Raw genomic sequence first — 20,237 nt, forward strand, 5'->3', positions numbered from 1 at the left:
GGAAGAAATGAAAAAAATACTGAAGACTACTTCCAAGTTTGCAACATAGCAATAAGTTATCTATATATTCAGTGACTTGTGTATACTGGGAAACAGTGAGGGGTCCCCCATCAGTAGAACTGCCGCTGCTCCTGTGAAACAACAGAGGAAGGAGAAGACCTGCCACCCTAACCTCAAAGTTTTGGGAGGTGGCTTTGGAAGCAGAAGGTGTCACAGAACATGTAAGTATTTTACTGCTTAGCAACTCTTGATATGAGTGTGGGCCCTTGAACCAGCAAGAACTGATAACCAGCAACACTATACTTGCACAGCACTGGCTGTAACTCCAGCTGTCTTCACTACCACTTTTTGGCGACTTAAGTTGAGGGTGGGTATTTCTGCTCCATCACCTCACAAGAGCAGCTAGAAATTCCATGTGACAAACTGTTTTGTTGGTCACTTCGGGTATATAGTTAAGAGGCAGTTCATAATAATAAAAATGCCAACAAAAAAGAGGAAAAGGTGAGAAACAGGAAGAACAAATGCCATTTTAATTACAAAGTTTCTGCATCATAGTCAAAGAGAGAAGGCATGCTGAATAGCATATTTGGTATTCATTCCATTATTGTGGAGCTCCCCAAAGCATAGGCCATTTTCCAGAAACAATATAAGATGCTTTAATATTTTAATCCACAGCTGAATAGTAGCTCATTAGTTCAAATCAACATGTGAAATTAAGTTGCCAAATTCAACTCAGGAAATATTTGAAGACTTTGGGGGTGGAGCCAGGAGCAAGGTTGTGACAAGAACAATTGAACTCCAAAGGGAGTTTTGGCCATCACATTTAAAAGGATCATGCTCCTTTTAAATGCCTTCCCTTCATTGGAAATAATGAAAGAAGGGGACACCTTCTTTTGGAGCTCATAGAATTGGACCCTTTGGTCCAATCTTTTTGAAATTGGGAGGAGGGGGGGTTGAGGAGAGGCACCAGATGCTATGCTGAAAATCTGGTACCTCCATCTCAAAAAAAACCCCCCACAAAGCCCCAGATACCCACAGATTGATTCTCTATTATACCCTATGGACCAGTCTCTATACGGTATAATGGAGTGCCCAGTGGACATTCAATCACCCCTCCCCTGCTTTCTGATAACCCTGAAGTGGGGTGAGGGCCTCCAGATCAGGGGATCCCTTGCCCCCAGCTGGGGATTTGCAACCAACAAAGACCAACGCGGTTAATGGAGCAGGATAAGCAGGTTAAGAAACCTCCACGCAATCCAGCCTCAGAAATTATACAAGCTTCAATTTACTAAATACCATATAAAATTAATATTCCATATTGAACAATATCATTTCATATAAAAAGTGCATAAGGAACATCAACCTCACCCAAAGTCACTTCAAAGACAAATAATGCCCAAATTTTTTTAGAAGATGGGTGCAGGTAGCAATTCCACAGGTAAAGTTTTCCACGGAGATCAATGCCCCTGGTGATCTTTTCTGTACAGCAAGGCGCAAGAGATGAAACGCAATGCGGCTGTACTTGTTCCACGTTTTGCGATTGCTTCTACGAGCTTCCAAAATTATTCAATACATTTCAAATGCAGATGCTTACAGTCATTTCCATTCAGTATGGTCAATATCCAAAAGGAAATTTTTTGAAAATTGTCCATACTGAATGGAAATGACTGTAAGCGTTTACATTTGAAATGTATTGAATAATTTTGGAAGCTTGTAGAAGCAATCGCGAAACGTGGAACAAGTACAGCCACATCACATTTAATCTCTTGTGCCTTCCTGTACAGAAGAGATCACCAGGGGCATTGGTCTCTGTTGAAAACTTTACCTGTGGAATTACTACCTGCACCCATCTTCTAAAAAATGTTGGCTATTATTTGCCTTTGAAGTGACTTTGGGCAAGAGGTTGATGTTTCTTATGAACTTTTTCTATGAAATGATATTGTTCAATATGGAATATTAATTTTATATGGTATTTAGTAAATCGGAGCTTGTATAATTTCTGAGGCTGGTTTGTACAGAGGTTTCTTAACCTGCTTGTCCTGCCCCAACTGGGGATTGGCAACTCTAAGTGAAATTCGGCCCAGTGCTTCTCTAAAAACACCCTGATACTGTGATTTTTTTCTTGTAATGAAATAAGCTGAAGAAGAAATTTCACTTTTTCAGTTGTTTCCTTCACCAATTTTCCTTGGACTCCTGTTTCTCAGTACAGTTCTTATTACATCCACTGCCTGTGGTCTTCTTGACCCTCAGCTTCCTTACAGCCTGTAACTTCTTCACACTTGCCCTCAGCTGCTTCTAGAGCCTCTGTAAAATGTCAATACCAGTCAAAGTGTCAACTTTCTGTGGCTCAGCAATGTATACATTCCGCTCCTGACAACTTATGCCATAGCTCTCATAGGAGTTGTCCTTGAAAGGGCAGTTTCTGGGAGAGCTCCCTCAGCCCCACCCACCTCACAGGGTGTCTGTTGTGGGGGAAGGAGATAAAGGAGATTGTAAGACTCTCTGAGACTCTAATTCAGAGAGAAGGGTGGGGTATAAATCTGTGGTCTTCTTCTTCTTATCCAATCTCCTATTGAAGCTGTCTATGCTTGTAGCTGCCACTACTTTCTGAAGTAGTGAATTTCATGTATCAATTACTTGGTGGGTGAAGAAATACTTCCTTTTATTTGTTCTAAGCCTACTACTTATTAATTTTATTGAGTGCTCATTAATTCTTGTACAGTGACAAAGGGAGAAAAAATTTTCTTTCTCTACGTTCTTTATCCCATGCATGGTTTTGTAAACCTCTATCATGTCTCCTTTCAATCATTGTTTCTCCAAGCTAACCTCTTTAACTTTTCTAGGGAAGCTGTTCCATCCCCTTAATCATTTTAGTTGCCTTTTTCTGTTCCTTTTCTAATGCTACAATATTTTTTTTGAGGCGCGGTGACCAAAACTGTACACAGTACTCCAAATAAGGTTGCACCACAGATTTATAATAAGGGCATTATGATACGGGCTGATTTGTTTTCAATCCCCTTCCTAATAATCCCCAGCATATCATTTGCCTTTTTTATTGCAGTCACACATTCAGTTGACATCTTCAGTGAATAATCTACCATGACTCCAAAATCTCTCTACTTTTGAGTTACCACTAGTTTAGACCCCATCTGTGTATATTTATAGTTAGGATTTTTTACTCCAATGTGCCTTAGTTTGCACTTGCCCATGCTGAACCTTGGTTGCCACAATGACACCCGCTTTGCCCAGTCTTAAAAGATCCCTCTGGAGTGCCTCCCAATCCCTGGTTCTCACTGCCCTGAACAATTTAAGTGTCATCCACAAATTAAGCCACTTCACTGCTTACTCCCAAAACTCCAAATCATAAATGAACAAGTTAAAAAAACACCAGACCCAGAACTGAGTCCTGTGGTACTCCACTGCTTACCATCTTCCACTGTGAAAACTGCCCATTTATACCCATTCTTTGTTTCCTATTAATTAATTAATTTTTAATCCACAAGAGGACTTGTCCTCTTATCCTATGACTGCTAAGATTATTTAGGAGTTTGATGAACTTTATCAAAAGTTTTCTGGAAGTCTAAATAAATAACATCTACTGGATCACAAGAGGACTTGTCCTCTTATCCTATGACTGCTAAGATTATTTAGGAGTTTGATGAACTTTATCAAAAGTTTTCTGGAAGTCTAAATAAATAACATCTACTGGATCACCCTTGTCTACATTTTGTTCACTTCCTCAAAGAACTCTAAAAGTTTAGTGGATGGTCCAGTTTAGCACTAGCATGCTGTCTTGAATAAAACCAAGGCTCAAAAGCTTAAAGCAAAATTAAAATGCTGAAATATTTGTTTAGATATGAGAACAGGTGGAAGACCATGTGTCCAAAAATCAGGCACACAATTCAATATAATTATATTTGCTTGACTATATGAAGCTGTCTTTAACTATCTAGTACTAGGTAATCTGACTGTCAGTGGCTCTCCAAACTTTCAGGCAGAGAAGAAGTATTTCCCAACAGCTGTAAACTAATGTCCCTTCTCTAGAACAAATTTTGAGTCTAGTGGCACCTTTAAGACCAACAAAAGTTTATTCAAGGTATGAACTTTCGTGTGCAGGCACACGTCTCTAGAAATTCCAGGAACTGAATCAAAGGCTTTCAGTAGGCAAAATATGTGCCACTAAGGCACTATCCTCCCCTCTGTGAAAAATCAGTACCTACCTGTAATGTCAAATAAAATGTGAAAGTCTCATCAGCCTCTGGAAGATCATCATCACACACAGATATATACACTGTTCGATTTGTTTCTGTTTCAGTTATGTACGCTGCCGCATATGTATCAAAAAAGTCTCCTGTATTTTCACCATGAACCTAAAATACACACATAAGTATTCATTAAACCAGAATCCTTATGGAAAACTTCAAATAATATTTCCATTAATATGTATGTCCAATACCATTATTTTTTAAAGAAGAATCTTTTGTCATTACATTGTGATGATTTTTTGCTGGTCTTCCTATAGAAAACTCCTTTTGGTTTCAGTATGCCAGGAAAACATGAATGTGTATGCTCCTTCCTCCCCAAAAAAACTTTTATTTGATCAGTTCTGGTTTAAAAGGGCTTTACATATAAAAATGCCTTATACTGAATTAAACCAGCAGTCTATTAAGGTCAGCAGTGCCTACTCAGACTGGCAGTGGCTCTCCAGGGTCTCCAGTACAAGTCTTTGATTGAACCTGAGACCTTCTGCATGCCAAGCAGATCTCTACTGCATGCCAGGGTCCCTCCCCTTCATTCCACCATCCGTGCAGAAAAGAAGCCTCTCTTACCGATACAATTGCTGTGATGTTCACTGGTTCTCCTGTTCTTTCTATAACAAGCCGTATAACTGTTGTGCTTGTTTCATTAACCACAAATTCAGTTTGTCCAATAAACTTTACTTCTGTTTCTCCAGAAGTAAAACTAACGGATAATGCTAAAAAAAGTGTAACTAATGAATAGGCAGAGGGCATCCCTAGAAGGAAAAAGAAAACAGGAAATACAAATATGAACAGAAAATACTAGATGTGGTGCCCTTTAAATAGAGTCTATATTTATATGAACAATAATAACTACTTCCTGAGAATCTTAGTTTTCCAGGTAGAACTAGCTATATGTTCTGCAATACCTGAATGTATATTTTTCATTTACACAATGCCATGTCCTGGCAACATTAGTTTTAGAGACTCTACTTAAGCCATAGGCCAGGTATTTCTTAGCATCCTCAGGCCTGTCACGGTAATGAGATTTCTCAACTAATCTCTTATATTGAGATGATATGCCATTTGGGATGTGCCATTCCGGATGCAGTTCTCCTAAAAACAGGACAATAAAAAGGAACTTCGCAAAATCCATCAGTAAAAAAGCACTATACATTCACAACAATAAACGTTTTCATATAATATGTTTCAAGGAGGGAATGTTGCATATGATCCACCACAATGGGCCAGTCACAAGCAATTAGGAAACACACTGAAATAGAAGAGACCTCATCAGTATCTTAAAACATGGCTGGAAAAATGAGGCTGGAATTTTATGGACTTTCCTTCACGGAACTGCCTGTAGGAAGATCCAGGATCAGCAATGGACTTGCACATGTGTCTAAGAGAGGGAAGCAAGAAATAGTCTTCGTCTTTCTATAGCAGCAGATATTAAATAGTACAATGGGCAGCTCTATTATTTGATAAGGCCAAACCACACAACATTAGGCAGTCTCTGACAATACAGATCAGCTAAAGGTTAAATACTAATGGAGAGATCCCATAAGTGCCCAAGTTTCTTTCAGAAGTGCCTTCTTTCTTAGTGAAATGAAGTCTTTGAACCCTAACCAAGCATGCAGCACCCTTAAAAAGTGAAATAAAAACCCACAATCCATGTTGACCTGTTAACTGAAATTAAAGATTCTCAAACATGTAACATTATTACATAAATGTATTTTATTGCTCACGCCAAGTGGTTTCTACTAGTGTCCATTGGTTGCTTCCCTAGCACACAAATGTTATCTTGAGTATTCAGCAGCAACTTGAATGTGAACCATGCAACCTTTGTAAACTCTGAGGCAATTACTGTGTCTACAAATTCAGCCATAATCTATAATGAACTAAGGGTGTCATTGACCTTTTAGCTTCAGCTGTTACCTCGTCATAGACTAAGCAAGTCTCTTCCCACGGTATGTGCCTCAAGTAAATAATCCTGAAAATTTGATCCTTACAGAGCAAGGTTAAGGCGTTTAGAATTACTTGAATTCTATTATCTTTGTTAAAGAGCATTCTAAACTGATAAAGTTACTCTTGTGGAACTAGAGAAGTCTCATAATCATATCATCAATTATTCAATTACCAAGAATTCTTCCTCATTACATTTATTTCTACAATGATTTGTTTTATTTAGCAAAATATGCAAAAAATATTAAACCAACTTTTAAAATAATTACCTAATACATTTATGTTTGGAACTGATAATATTTTAAAATTAAAATCTAGACAAACAAAAAAATTGCGTCATGAGTGTCACATGATATCACAAAATGGTTTAGCATGTAAATTATTTCCCTTACCCTACAGGCCAAATATGGTGTGGGGCTTTTTCCAATTAAAATAATAATTCTCTCTCTTTTTGGAATGCCTTCAAGTGATCTGAGAACAGATATTAAGATATAAATTATGTTGCTACCACAATTTTCATGGATGATATAAAATGATGCTTCTAATTTTGTAGCTGAGTCCCTTGGTGGGACTTTCTTCAAGACTAGAAAATAAAACATTTCTTAGGCTATTTTATGTCTCCTTTGACAGAAAATAGGCATACCATCTCATTAGGACTGGGTTTTTCTTTCAGCATGTCACAGAGTCAAGAGCTAAACTATGTCACCAAAAATAGGTTAACCAGATTAAAACTTAATTTAGACATAATAGCAGGTTATATATACAGATTTTCAGTTTTATTTTAACAGAATATTTCCTACTCTATTATCAGAAACAATGAAATGTCAGTTTTTATTTCATGATCATTCTAACAGGTTTTTTTTCTTTTCTCAAATATGATCACTGAAGCTGCTTTTAGGAGGTACAGAAGAGCAATGAAGATAGGCAGAAGCAAGGTTGTTTAACCTCCCTCTACAATTTTCTGGATGACCTTCAGCGGCGTCTGGGGGGTTGGCCTTGCAATGGCTTTCCTCCTTCCTCTCCGATCGGGGACAAAGGGTGGCTATTGGGGGTGAGCGATCCCAGAGGCACACACTTGATTGTGGGGTGCCTCAGGGAGCAGTTCTCTCCCCAATGCTGTTTAACATTTATATGCGCCCCCTTGCCCAGATTGTCCGGAGGTTTGGGCTGGGTTGCCATCAATACGCAGATGACACCCAGCTCTATCTACTAATGGATGGCCGGCCTGGCTCCGCCCCAGGGAACCTAGATCGGGCTTTGCAGGCTATAGCGACGTGGCTCAGATTGAGTGGGCTGAAGTTGAATCCAGCGAAGACAGAGGTCCTTTGTGTGGGCCGCGGCGCCCGGGGAGGGGAAATAGCTCTCCCAACTTTCGACGGCGCACCATTGAAACCAGCGCACCAGGTAAAGAGTTTGGGTGTTTTACTGGAGCCTTCATTATCAATGGAGGCCCAGATAGCAGCCACTGCCAAGTCAGCATTCTTCCATCTGAAGCGGGCAAGGCAGTTGGCCCCCTTCCTGGAACGTTTGAAAGTTACAAGAGACCGGGCCTTCTCCGTAATGGCTCCATCTTGGTGGAACCAGCTGCCGGAAGAGGTAAGGGCCCTGCGGGATCTTACTCAATTCCGCAGGGCCTGTAAGACATCCCTCTTCCGGCTGGCCCACAACTAATCAGCACTGAGTACTGAATATCGAAGACTGAACATCAAATACTGAACTTGTAACCGATGAGTGTAGCTGTAGGACCGCCGTCTGAGTTTAATGTATATGTATATAACAATTATTTAGATTTTTAACTGTAAATTATGAAATGTTAATTTTAATGTTTAATTTTAGATTCCATGTTAGTTTTATATGTTGTAAGCCGCCCTGAGCCACCTAGTGGGAAGGGCGGGATATAAATCTTAGATAAATAAAATAAATAAATAAACGTCGCGACCTCGCAACAGTGATCCATGCAACGGTCACCTCAAGATTGGACTACTGTAATGCCCTCTACTTGGGGCTACCTCTGTGCCGGACCCGGAGGTTGCAGCTGGTGCAGAACGCGTCGGCCAGGCTACTATTGGGGCTCTCGAAATGGGAGCACATACGGCCGGGGCTGCGCGGACTGCACTGGCTGCCAATTACCTACCGAGTCCAGTACAAAGTGTTGGTTATTATCTTTAAAGCCTTATATGGCCGAGGACCAGCCTACCTAAGGGACCGTCTCTCCCCATATGAACCCCAGAGGGCACTGAGGTCAGTAGGTAAAAATAAAATGACCATCCCTGGGCCGAGAGAGGTCAAACTCCAAAACACCAGAGCACGGGCTTTTTCAGTTGCGGCTCCTGCACTGTGGAACCAGCTCCCGGAGGAAGTGCGGGCCCTGCGGAGCCTTGACCAGTTCCGCAGGGCCTGCAAGACCGCCCTTTTTAGACAAGCTTATAACGATATCGACTGCTGAGCTGCTAGGAACAAAGAACCACCATCTATAATATTATCTAAACTGGCAGAACCAGTGCCAGAACAGTTTTATTGCTGCCAGATATATATAATGTAACTTAAACTATGTATTTTAACTTAACTAATTGGTTTTTATATGTTTAACTTTAATTGTTAAATTCAATGTTTTATCTATTTATGTTAATGTTGAATTGTTGTTAGCCGCCCTGAGCCGCCTAGGCGGGGAGGGCGGGATATAAATAAAAATTATTATTATTATTATTATTATTATTATTATTATTATTATTATTATTATTATTATTATTATTATTATTATTATTATTATTATTATTATTATTTCTTCAAAAGCTGCTTTTATCTCAAATGGAAAATATTTAAAGGTATTTTTGTTCCCCCATTCCTTGAAGAGGTATTAGGAAATGACCATTGGATACTTACTGTGAAGGGTCATTCTCCTCTAAAGAAAGGAGGACATCAAGATGTCCTCCGCCTCAGAGGGCAAACATGTGAGTTTTCACTGAAAAATGGCATAAGAAAAAAGAGTTTAAAAGCTCTTCCACACCCACTATTCTCCCTTCCAGAAAGTGTCTCCAGCACCTGCATTGGGTGGGGAGGGAGTCTTTTTAAAATATCATGGAATCCAGGAATACTTTTCTAAACTGAAGAAATGTTAGATTAAGGTAGATTTTAGATAGACTCATAATATTCAGACTGGGTTGTACTTAGTAATAACAATCCTTGCAGCTTTTTCACTTGTTCTTGCCCAATTCCCTTCCTCACTGTAGCTCCCATGCTGTGTAGCATATTTCATATATCTCACATTTCTTCTCTGGTGGCTTCTATTGGATTGTCCTGTTGATTTTATCCTTACAGTAACCCTGTGAGGTAGATTTGGTTAAGCATATGTGACTGGCCCAAAGTTACCCAGTATTCCACGGTAGAAGGAGATTAGAACCTAGATCTTCCAGATCCTAGTCTGACACTGTAACCACAACATCACACAAGTCTCAGGACCCCTGGCATAACCTTTTTGGTGGTCAAAACTGGCCATCTCCATTTTTTAAAATCAGATGAAAAATCAGCAGAATCCAACCCTAACACAGTAATAAATAATTAAAGCTATGGCCTGGATCGTACCACTCCTCTCAGAAATGTCTGCAGTTTTCTTCCAGACCAAGGCGCTTTCCTCCAGCAGAAACTAATCTTCTTCCAGCATCATAGGAAGGATTCAAATTTTACTTAAAGTACAGGTAGAATACAACTCTGTGTCTGCCACTGTAGATTAAAGCAACAACAGTGCTCGTTTGGCACAATTCCAATCTGTGTAATAAACACTATGCAAGCACCACATCTGTTTATGTACATAAAACCCAGTTCCAAACATTCAGTCACTTTTTAGCATGACCATCAAACAAAACCCAGGACATGGAATAAACAGGATCAAATTTAATTCTACATGGTTAGACACGATGAAGGCAAGACACAGAACGATTTCCCACTCACCTTATGCCACTCTCACGTTCCTCTTCCAATTTCACACTATCTGCTCCAGGGTTGCAAGTAACATCTACTTTTTCTCATCGCAAACAGGAACTGGTTTAGTTGTTTCTGTTCGCAGTGCGAAAAAGCCGACATTAGCTGCAGTCCCGGGGCAGATAGTGTGAAATCAGAAGGAAGCCCCACTGAGAAGAGGAACCCAAGAGCAGCGTAAGGTGAGTGGGAAATTGGCCACAATGAAGGCAAGGCAATGTAGGCAAAGTGCCTCAACCACACAGCTTTATCTTCCCCTTTCTAAATGGATGACTACAATTCCTTTATATGAGGCAAAGTATGGTCTTTTGGAAAACTGCGGTGGTAGCAAAGCTTCTATAAAACTGATAGAATCATCACAGGCAGGAGAAGCATTTCTCATTCCCTTCCTGAAGAAATGAAAAACATTTATATAGATTCTTCCTCCTCTTGAAACAAACAAATAAACAAAGCTAGAGATATGTTTTGGATGGGGAGTACAAAACTCTCCACTATTGGGTAAGGGGGTACATATAGATGTTAAACAACATTGGATTGCACACTGAGGAACACAACATACTAAAGGGTGCCTAGCTGACACCCTCTCTCCCAGTGCCACCCTCTTTTCCTGACCTTGGAGTCACTTCAAGACTATCCCATGAACTTCTACTTTGGTGAGGCAGCAGGTCAGAAGATTATGATTGACAATGTTGAACACTGCTGTAAGATCAAGCAGTAACAGCAGCAACCTGCCTCAATTCAACTGTTTACAGAGATTGTCTGTGAGGGTGACTAATGTTGTCTCTGTCCCATGGTCGGGGCAGAAGCCAGACTGGAATGGGCCAGTGCCAATGTGTCATCCAGAAAACATGCCTATTATTTAGTGGAATCTGATGGGACCATATCTGATCCATGAAAGCCACCAGAGTTTCAATCTATGCTGGTCCCCCAACCATTCCCACAGCCGACAGAAATAACTAACATGAGCTGTGCAGACTGTAGACTGCCCACAGATCCACAGCGTAGATGAGGAAACTACCTGACTTTTTCAGGATACCTCCTGTTCAATGAGTTTTCTGTTGTACTGCAAGAACTGGTTTGGGCTCTTAGACTGACAAAAGGAATAATGTTATCCTGTATGATAGTTCTTTCAAAAGGAATAAATGTGGATAATCCACACTGCATGTTAATGTATTTCCAAAACGTTAAAATAAATTTTTCAGCTGTGCCTGACAACATACAATTATACTTTAATTGCTAACTACTGTACTACACAGTTTCAGGGTTATTCTAAATTACAGATGTGTATTAAAATCCTAGTAACTGATTCAATTACACCTCATTTTGAAAAATCTAGAAAGGTTGTTTTCCATGCTGATTTTCCTTCTTAGAACACACACTCTCCAAAGGCAAAAAACCCACATTTTCATTCTTTTGATAAAAAGTAGTTAACCTCATCTCCAATTCACTACACCAATTATCTTTCATATTTATCCAGACTGCTTCTGAATAAGAAGGATGCAGCACATTGCCTTCTTGTTGCTGAGAGGAAACACAGTGTTGAAAAACTGTCTGATTTTAAAGACATGTAATTTATCTTTCCCTGAATTGCAAACTTCTAAAAAAGCTTTTCTAAACCTTGTAACCTGCGCTATAATTTATTAGCGACTATTTAATAATTATAATCATTTCCTTATTAGTTGAGTACTTTGCTTTCCCTACTCTATTGCACCCCTGGAGTTCAAGACAAGGGAGCCTCTTTGTTGATTAGTTATTTAAGACCAGCAACAATAACTAGGCTGGAAAAAAGGTACTTTGAGAGGATTACACAAGGGTTATTTCTCAACAGCATCAAGCAGAAGGAAGCAAATTACAAATCCAAGTACTCTACTACATATAACCAAATTGGCTGGTTGAAATGCTAATTGCCTTTCAGGAACACTAAAAGCAGACAGTGGGGCTTGAGCTTCATGGGAATAACATGACCCCCCCCACTTCTGCATCGTCTTGCTAAGAATTATTCAAAAACTATTCATAAAGGTAGCTCTTTCTCTAACATTAGAGAAATTTCTAAAGCTCTGCCCAGTGCTTCAGATAACTTTGGCCTGCTAAATCTATAACAGATGGCTGAATTAAGGCCATGTTAAATCCCCAAGAAATCTTGGAACAGTGTAAAGTCCAAGTATCGCCAAGACCAGCCTAGAAGTAAGAATGGAGGGTGGGAAAGAGACATGTTTCTGATACCAAATAAGACACCAGTCACAAGTTGTTTTTTAAAATGTGAACGTACTTATAAAGCATAACCATCAATACAGTAACATAAAAAGATTGATTACAGCACTTTAGAGGAGGCTATTCCTAAATTCAAAACCCACTCCATCAAATCTGTCATTATCATCTTATCTTGCATTGCCATATGAAATTACAACTCTGTTGCTTACATTTTTATTGGGATTACAATGAAATTATAATCAGGTTTACAGTAACCTCACCACAATTTTGCATTGCTACATTAAATACTAATATATCAGAATGTACATTTACTCTACTGTTTGAAGAAACAGCGTTTTAAATATTATATATTCCAGCCTAGTTATTGTTGCTGGTCTTAAATAACTAATCAAAAATTCTTATAAGAATATATACCAAATAATATATACCAAATAAGAATATATGAGCCCTCTGCCATTTCAGTTCTCTTAACTTGAAACCTCCCCCCACCTCAGCAGCACCAAACAGATTTTCACACTACTAAATTTTTTGAGAAAGTATTTCCAAGGATGGGACTATTTAATTGTTTACCTAACATAATAATGTCACCCTTTGGATCAGGGAGGATCAGTGACCTCCTAGTTATCGGATTTGATAGTTCTGCTTTACAGAAGTGACATTTATCCTTCAATACATAGTCATCCATCTCTATTTTGCTCAAAATTGATTTCAGTTAAACATTTTTTATCCTGGGCATAATCTGAACTTCATATTTGGAATTTTTCTTTGTATATCTACCCATTACTCTCAGTAAAGGCACTTTGGATAGAGAAAATCCTGTGTCCCAATCTGATCCTAAACTAAAGACACAAAAATTTAAATCAATTCAAAAATGGCAATGGACTCACTTAAATAATAGAAAATGCTCAGAGACATAACTTACTAATACATTCAGTGTTTTGAAGTATAAGTTACTTGTAGAACAATCTTAAGAATGTATCCTAAGAAGTAACTCCCACTGCGTTCAGTATGCTTACGAATTTCCTATGTGTGTACATTTTGATTTAAAGTGAGATTTGCCCAGCAGAACCAGTGTTAATCTAACAAAGAAGAATTTTCTAGAAATAGTATATTCTGCATCTACTAACAATATGCAGTTTTGACATGAGAAAATATCAAAGCAGACCGGACAACTGTCAAAGATCCTTCTTTGCTGAAGTCAGGAATACAGAAATAGTGAATATTTTCAAAATTTTCCAGCTAAAAACAGTGGGCCTTCAAAGACTTAGTTCTGGCTGGATTGTGCCCATTTGTTCCCTGCTTGATGAAAAATTGCACAAAAATCTAACCAAAGCTTAGATTTTATTAAATTCATTCTAACTCCAAGCTTCCAAAGGTTTTAAATGCATTTCCACTATATTGCAAATATGAGCAAATCTATCGTTTCAGAACAAGGAAGTTTGCTAGCATGGTTAAAAATTCTTTTGCCAGCATTTATTCCCTCCCCCCCCCCTTCAATGGCAGCTTTAATACTGTGTTTGAGTAAGATTCAACCAGTTATCATCCTGGGATGAGAGCCATCCGATATCTTATTCAAACCTAAAACCACTATATGATAGGTTTGTTTCACCTCCAAAAGTACTTGTCTAGAAAAGAACACCAATATAAATTATGGTAACATCTGACAACACATTTAAACCTAATCTCATGCTCTACGCCTACATCAAGTTTTGATGATGTAGATCAATCCTATGAATGATTAACTCACAAGTCAGCCCCATTTGTTCACTAGGGTTTACAATCAAGTAAGCACCGTACGGATTCATTGTTTTAGAATATCTGTTAACCGAAGGTAAGGTCTTCTCTGTCTCATTAATTTGCAGAGAAAGTACTAATCACAAACATAATTCTTCATTGAAATCACTAGGATCTACAGATTTAGTCTGAATCATGTCCTTAATATCTTTGAGTTGTATTTAGCATTTTCAGTTATACAATAACTGAAGCTTCAGGTGGAGGGAGAAAAATCATATGTGCAATGGACTGATTCTGTTCTACTCACTTTTCAGATGTATACAATTCTTGTCAGGTTTTGCTTCAGCTCTGTTTTTAGATTTCTGGATGGTTCTACACCCCTAGTCCTATTACATTGTTAGTTTAATATCCCATCCTACTGACTGTATTGATTCACTCTGTGTAATCTGCCTTGAATACTATGGAGAAAGGAGTACTATAAATTGCTTAAATAAAAATTCAAAAATAAATATGTTTATTACAGTATAACCTGAAAAGAATACCTGCGTGGTGGAAGATACTGCAACAGGAGTGCAGCTTAATTAGTAAATTACTATTAATAATATATAAATAAGCAACGCTAATTGTCTACTGCTGAGGCAGGGCTATCACTTTTCAAATGCAGATTAGCCAATCTTCGAAATAACTTTTGACAGGAAAATTTTCTAGTCACGAACGTTAAAGAACTCCTTCAAGCGGCAGAGTTACGAATCAAGTATATGGCAGCAACCTGAAATGTGGTTCCACTTTATTTCAGAGACAGCAAAATATGGTGAATGGTGGCGCGGAAGGGGACTGTTCCGCTGTTTTACTCTTGTTTTTTCACTTAAAAGAAGCACAAGGCAAAGGCTGACTGCATAAGCTTAGCAAAAGCACACGCTCGCTGCCCCAACAGCCCCCACAGGACCCTCTCTGGGAAGACGAAGCGCGCCACACACCTAAGCGGAGAAAGGAGCCCTTCGGCAGCCTAAGGCGGGAAGCTCTCCAGCAGGAGCTCTGGAGGAAGGCTGCTAGACTCGCCTGGCGGCAACAGGTGCTCTGGCAAACAAAAAGACCTCCCCCCCCCGCGACAGATGCATCGCCCCCCCGCGCCAATAAAGTCCCCTTCGAGGAACCTACCTAGACCCGGGGATGTGGACATCCAAGTCCCGTGGACTCGCCAGCCCGCCAGCTCAGTCCCCGTCGCTCACGCCCATATTATGCATTCCCCCAGGACCAGCCCTCCTCCGGCAGCCGCATCCCGGACTCTCCTCCTCCTTAGCTCTTCTCGTTGCCGCCTTCTCGCTGGCTGGGAGGGAGGGAGGGAGGAGACGAATGGGCCACCCAGCCTGCCATGGGCTCAAGGGAACTGCTAAGGGAGGCTGCCTTCCCAAGGGGTGAAATACAAAGGTGCGGGTGCTGAGACCTCCCTGGAAAACCCAGCACCCTCCTTCAGCTGTACCGGTGGGGGAGAGGGGGGACCTGGCTTGGCATAAGACAGGACTTTGGCAGTTTTCCTAAAATTTCAGTGCTGCTTCCTAGAATATCAACGTGGTTGCCTAAATGCAAGCAAATCTCATGTAGGTCTTTTCAGGCTATGATAGCTTTTTGCACAACACATAGGATACTCATTTATTGGAGAGGTGCAAGATATGAACATATGAAGCTGCCTTATACTGAATCAGACCCTTGGTCCATCAAAGTCAGTATGGTCTTCTCAGACTGGCAGCGGCTCTCCAGGGTCTCAAGCTGAGGTTTTTCACACCTATTTGCCTGGACCCTTTTTTGGAGATGCCGGGGATTGAACCTGGGACCTTCTGCTTCTCAAGCAGATGCTCTACCACTGAGCCACCGTCCCTCCCCCAATTCCCAAGATGTAATTCCCCAAGCCTGAATTTTTGTTGCAGGCATAGCACATTTTTCTAGTGCTATTTTTCATCTGCTATGTTTTGTTTCTCAGGCAAATGTTAAGGTATGTCAATATCAACATGGTATATCAATAGGGATTGCCTTTTCTCCAAGGCTGTCCCCCTCCCCTTTCAGTGTGTGTTGGCTCCCCACCCGCCACCCACATTGCCCTTTTACTACTGTAGCAGTTGCCTTTAGCACAATTCAAAATTTATTTTGTACCCAGCACTAACTAATGTAGGATCCACAAGTCACTTGGTATTGCACTGTTATAATACTTCCGGTTCTGGATGATGGGGAATCAATGAGCAACTCACTGAAGAAGAAGAAGTGAGCTGTAGTTCACAAAAGCTTTTGCTGGGATAAAAATCTGTTAGTCATTAAAGGCACTGCTTCACTCCTAATTTCAAGAGACAGCTACTCAGGAAAACCCAGAGATGAATGACCAAATAATGAGGATGTAGCCAAAATCTGCAGTCCTACCTCTACTTCATTCTTCAGGTTTTCCCCTTATGTCCTGAGATGTATTTTCTCAACCCCCTTTGTTCTAAACATTCAGCCTGACATTTCAAATTATTCTAGATTTGTGAACTCTTAATAGCCTTGTAGAGTGAAAAGGCTTTCCAGGCTGCCTTCAGATTTTTAGCCCGACCTTGATTTGTAACGGAAAGGAAATCTTGTTATCATCATTCAGTGTGTGTTTAGCATTGCAACTGGTCTAGCAAGGAAAAAGGAAATAAGGTTGTTGTCATTATGTCCAACCTTCCATTCTCCAACAATATTCAAAGATGCTTGAAAAAATACAGGTACATCCAGCTCTGCACTGGCAAAATTTAATTTTCCCTGCTGCAGAATGAGGACTGTTGTTTGAAAAGTCCCCCCCCCCCTTTTTCTACTCTGACAAAATCTGGGCCCCACCAGTAGGAGCCTGTAATTACCCTCCCACACAGTCACCTGTTAGTCACTTGTTAGGTTATTGCTGCCTGGGGCAAGGTGCTCCAAGCCCATGACCTTCCTATAAGTCTAAACATCTGCAAATGTAAGGCTGCTAATTATATGATATAGCATAAAATAATGCATCCTCTTCAGCTTTGATAATCTCTTTTCACAAATCAGTACTGTATAAGATATAGCAAGACTATGCCTTAATCATGCACTTGGATTTTCTTTTTACTAAACTGTCCACTTTGAAAGAATGCTTCAGCCAAAAAAACCACAGCAGTAGGGGCAGCCTTCAGTTTGTTTGCTTGCTTATTTGTCTTTAAGTCTTGCCTTTTCCCCCTTTTGTTGTCATTGAATGAATGAAGACAAGGAAGACTTGAAAGAGTTGTGTGGGTGGAGGAAAAAAGTTTATAGAAGGAGGGAGTGACTAACCAATTGATCCTAACAGGTTTTGTACTAGCAAAAGAGACCAAAGGGTTGCATGTAGCTATTGCTGTCCTAGGACAGTTTGCAAACTGCATTGTTTTATTTGAAAGGCTGTGCAAAATCCAAGAGGGTAGAGATGTCATTGCGCTGTAAGGAAGTCCAAGAATAAATTACTATCATCACAGTGCTGTTACCTGTGAAGATGACTGTACAGGCAAGATCATACAGTGCTGCTCAAGAAACATAGGCAAATGGAAGCAATTGAGAAAAGTATCAGAAATTCACACACAACTCAGTCAAGATGTGATGAGCCCAAAAAAGCACTGGTGAAATAGAATACAAAGTATAATACAAAGGTCTTATTATGTTTGTAAAGTGAGTGAATGATGAATATTAAAGGGAAAGTTATTTTGTAGGAATTTTGTGGATGTGAAAGGATGTTTTCCATCATATAGAATAAAGGGTTTTGGACTACTCATATGCTAGAACAGTGGTTTTCAAAATTTTGAAATGGTACCCACTTTCAAAAGTTGCTGTACTTTTTCGGAACCACTTGCAAACTAACTTCACACTACTTTCACCCTCCCCAACATAAAATATAGCAATCTCGTGCCAGTTAACCCTGAAGACGTTTATACCGTAGCTTTTATATATATGACATTGCTGAACAACAAACTTTGCCTTATGGCCATTTTGCACATTATACAGAGGCAAACCCAACTTTGCTATAAAACCTAGAGCGTTCCTTCTTAGCTAATTCTCTTCCTTCTCGACAAATTCAAATGTTGCTGCATACAATTAAAAATGAAGTAATGACATTGTGAGGGGCCAGGAGACACTCGAACTGGGAGCAACCTTGGGTGGGAGAAGGATCACTTCTTGTTGAGTCACTGTCCATACTACAACTGATCAGCAGCCTCTCCTGGTGGGGTTTGGAAGTGCAGGGCTCATAGTGGAGAATTTTATGCCCTTCTGCAGTTTGTTGGTTTCTCAAAAATATCTGGTTGGCCACTATATAAAATGGAATGCTGATGGGTGTCAAGGTCATAGTTTCTCTGGGGTGCCCCAAAACCTTGGGTGAGACGTGAATGAATCACCATAACTGGTAAATATAGATGTGTGTCACCATACCAAAGAGGGTGGGAACTGCTGGCTTACAGTACAATTTTTCTAGGGCACTTTCCTGGGAATAAACTTCACTGAACAAACTGAAGGATTCTGAGTAGACCTGCAGGGGGTGGATCTTAGGGTATCAATGAGGAATGCCCAGTCTGCACAGTCTTGAAGAAGTATATGTGTTGTTTTTGCAGATTTAATTGCATTATATATACTATATATAGTCACTCTGAGCCAGCTTGCAGGGAGGGCTGGATACAAATATAAGGAAATACCTACATACATACAGACATACATACTGGGAGCAAAATTGATTTCAGGAAGTGTTTTCATAGCAAAATTTGGAAAACACAGGTCCCTTGTAAGGCAAAGAGCACAAGAAAATCATGGTAGTTCCTTTACTTAAAAGGAAGGAAAGGTCCCCTGTGCAAGCACCAGTCGACTCTGGGGTGACGTTGCTTTCACATCATTTTCACGGCAGACTTTTTATGGGGTGGTTTGCCATTGCCTTCCCCAGTCATCTACACTTCCCCCGCAGCAAGCTGGGTACTCATTTCACCTTAAAAAGCCGAAGATTAATTTTGATATACCAGTGCATCATTTAGTTCCTAATCTGTTTCGCATAGCTGATTGTATAAAAAGTAAATCACAAGGGGAAGCCGGTGGAGACAGCATGTTGGATACAATGACAAAGAAAGACTCTTTTGTTTCTCAAATAGTCCTTGGCTCTCAACACTCCGTCTCTTTTATATTAAAGGATAGAAAGGTAGGCCCCAGCAAGCCTAAAAGGGAAGAGCATTCCACAGATGGAACACCACCACTGAAAAAGCCCTGAATTATCAGGAATATAGAAGACAATCAGTGTTCCTTCTAAGCTGAGTGAGCATGAGCTAGCTCAGAGATTTTTAACCTCCAGCTCATACCTTTTTGTCTTAGCTCAGGAAAAATGGTCCCAAAGCACAATAATTTATGCAGTAGCTTACAACTTTAATGCCAGTAGCTCACAAAGTAGAATTTTTTCTCTGTACCTTAGAGGGAACATTGATGACAATTCTTACCAATCAAATGTCTTTTCTGAATTGAAAACAAAAATGACTGGATCATTATTTTCTTTTAAAAATACAGCTTTTCAAACATCCTCCTATCACCTTCCTAAAATTAATTATACCTGATATTCATTAGCATATTTAGTTATATTCTCATTTATCCTTGTCAAAATAATTTAAATTAAAATCCTGATCAAGCAAGGATATTAGATAATAAAATAATATTCATCAAACATTTCGTACCTTTTTACAATTATTAAGGTGGCCGGTCAAATATCTGTTCATAAATTAATGCTGTGTTTTGGGGTGGGGGTCAAGATGGTTGAAATTAGTAAACATCTCACAGTTTCTTAGATGTCAATGATATTTTAGAAACAATTGAAAAAAACCTGTTTCAATAGTAACATTTTCTTCAAAATGTTCACAAGCTAACCCTTTAAAATGCTCTCATCAGATTCTTCTCAGCCTTTTCTAGATTCCACATAAGATTGCTTACTTATTTTCTTTAGATTTCTATCCTACCCTCTCCAAAAGTGGACTCTGGGTGTTTAACAATAAAGCTGAAGATATTGGATTTATATCCTGCCCTATACGCTGAATCTCAGAGCTGTGACAATCTCCTTTACCTTACCCTCCCCCACAACAGACACACTGTAAG

General features: G+C 39.7%; 1 protein-coding gene across 3 annotated transcripts in view; it reads right to left on the reverse strand.

The window, feature by feature from the left end:
* The window catches only part of ADGRV1 (adhesion G protein-coupled receptor V1), a 556,327-nt gene extending 540,945 nt beyond the window's left edge, over positions 1-15,382 (reverse strand). For all 3 annotated transcript variants that reach the window (XM_060235701.1, XM_060235702.1, XM_060235700.1), the window contains exons 1-3: positions 15,282-15,382; positions 4,830-5,014; positions 4,221-4,370 (exon numbers count right to left, since the gene is read on the reverse strand). In XM_060235701.1, coding sequence (XP_060091684.1) covers positions 4,221-4,370; positions 4,830-5,014; positions 15,282-15,303 — 357 coding nt within the window. In that variant the 5' untranslated portion in view covers positions 15,304-15,382. The remainder of the gene's footprint in view (positions 1-4,220; positions 4,371-4,829; positions 5,015-15,281) is intronic.
* Between the last annotated feature and the right edge of the window lie 4,855 nt (positions 15,383-20,237).

This window comes from Heteronotia binoei, chromosome 4, assembly GCF_032191835.1.
Source record: "Heteronotia binoei isolate CCM8104 ecotype False Entrance Well chromosome 4, APGP_CSIRO_Hbin_v1, whole genome shotgun sequence".
NCBI lineage: Eukaryota > Metazoa > Chordata > Lepidosauria > Squamata > Gekkonidae > Heteronotia > Heteronotia binoei.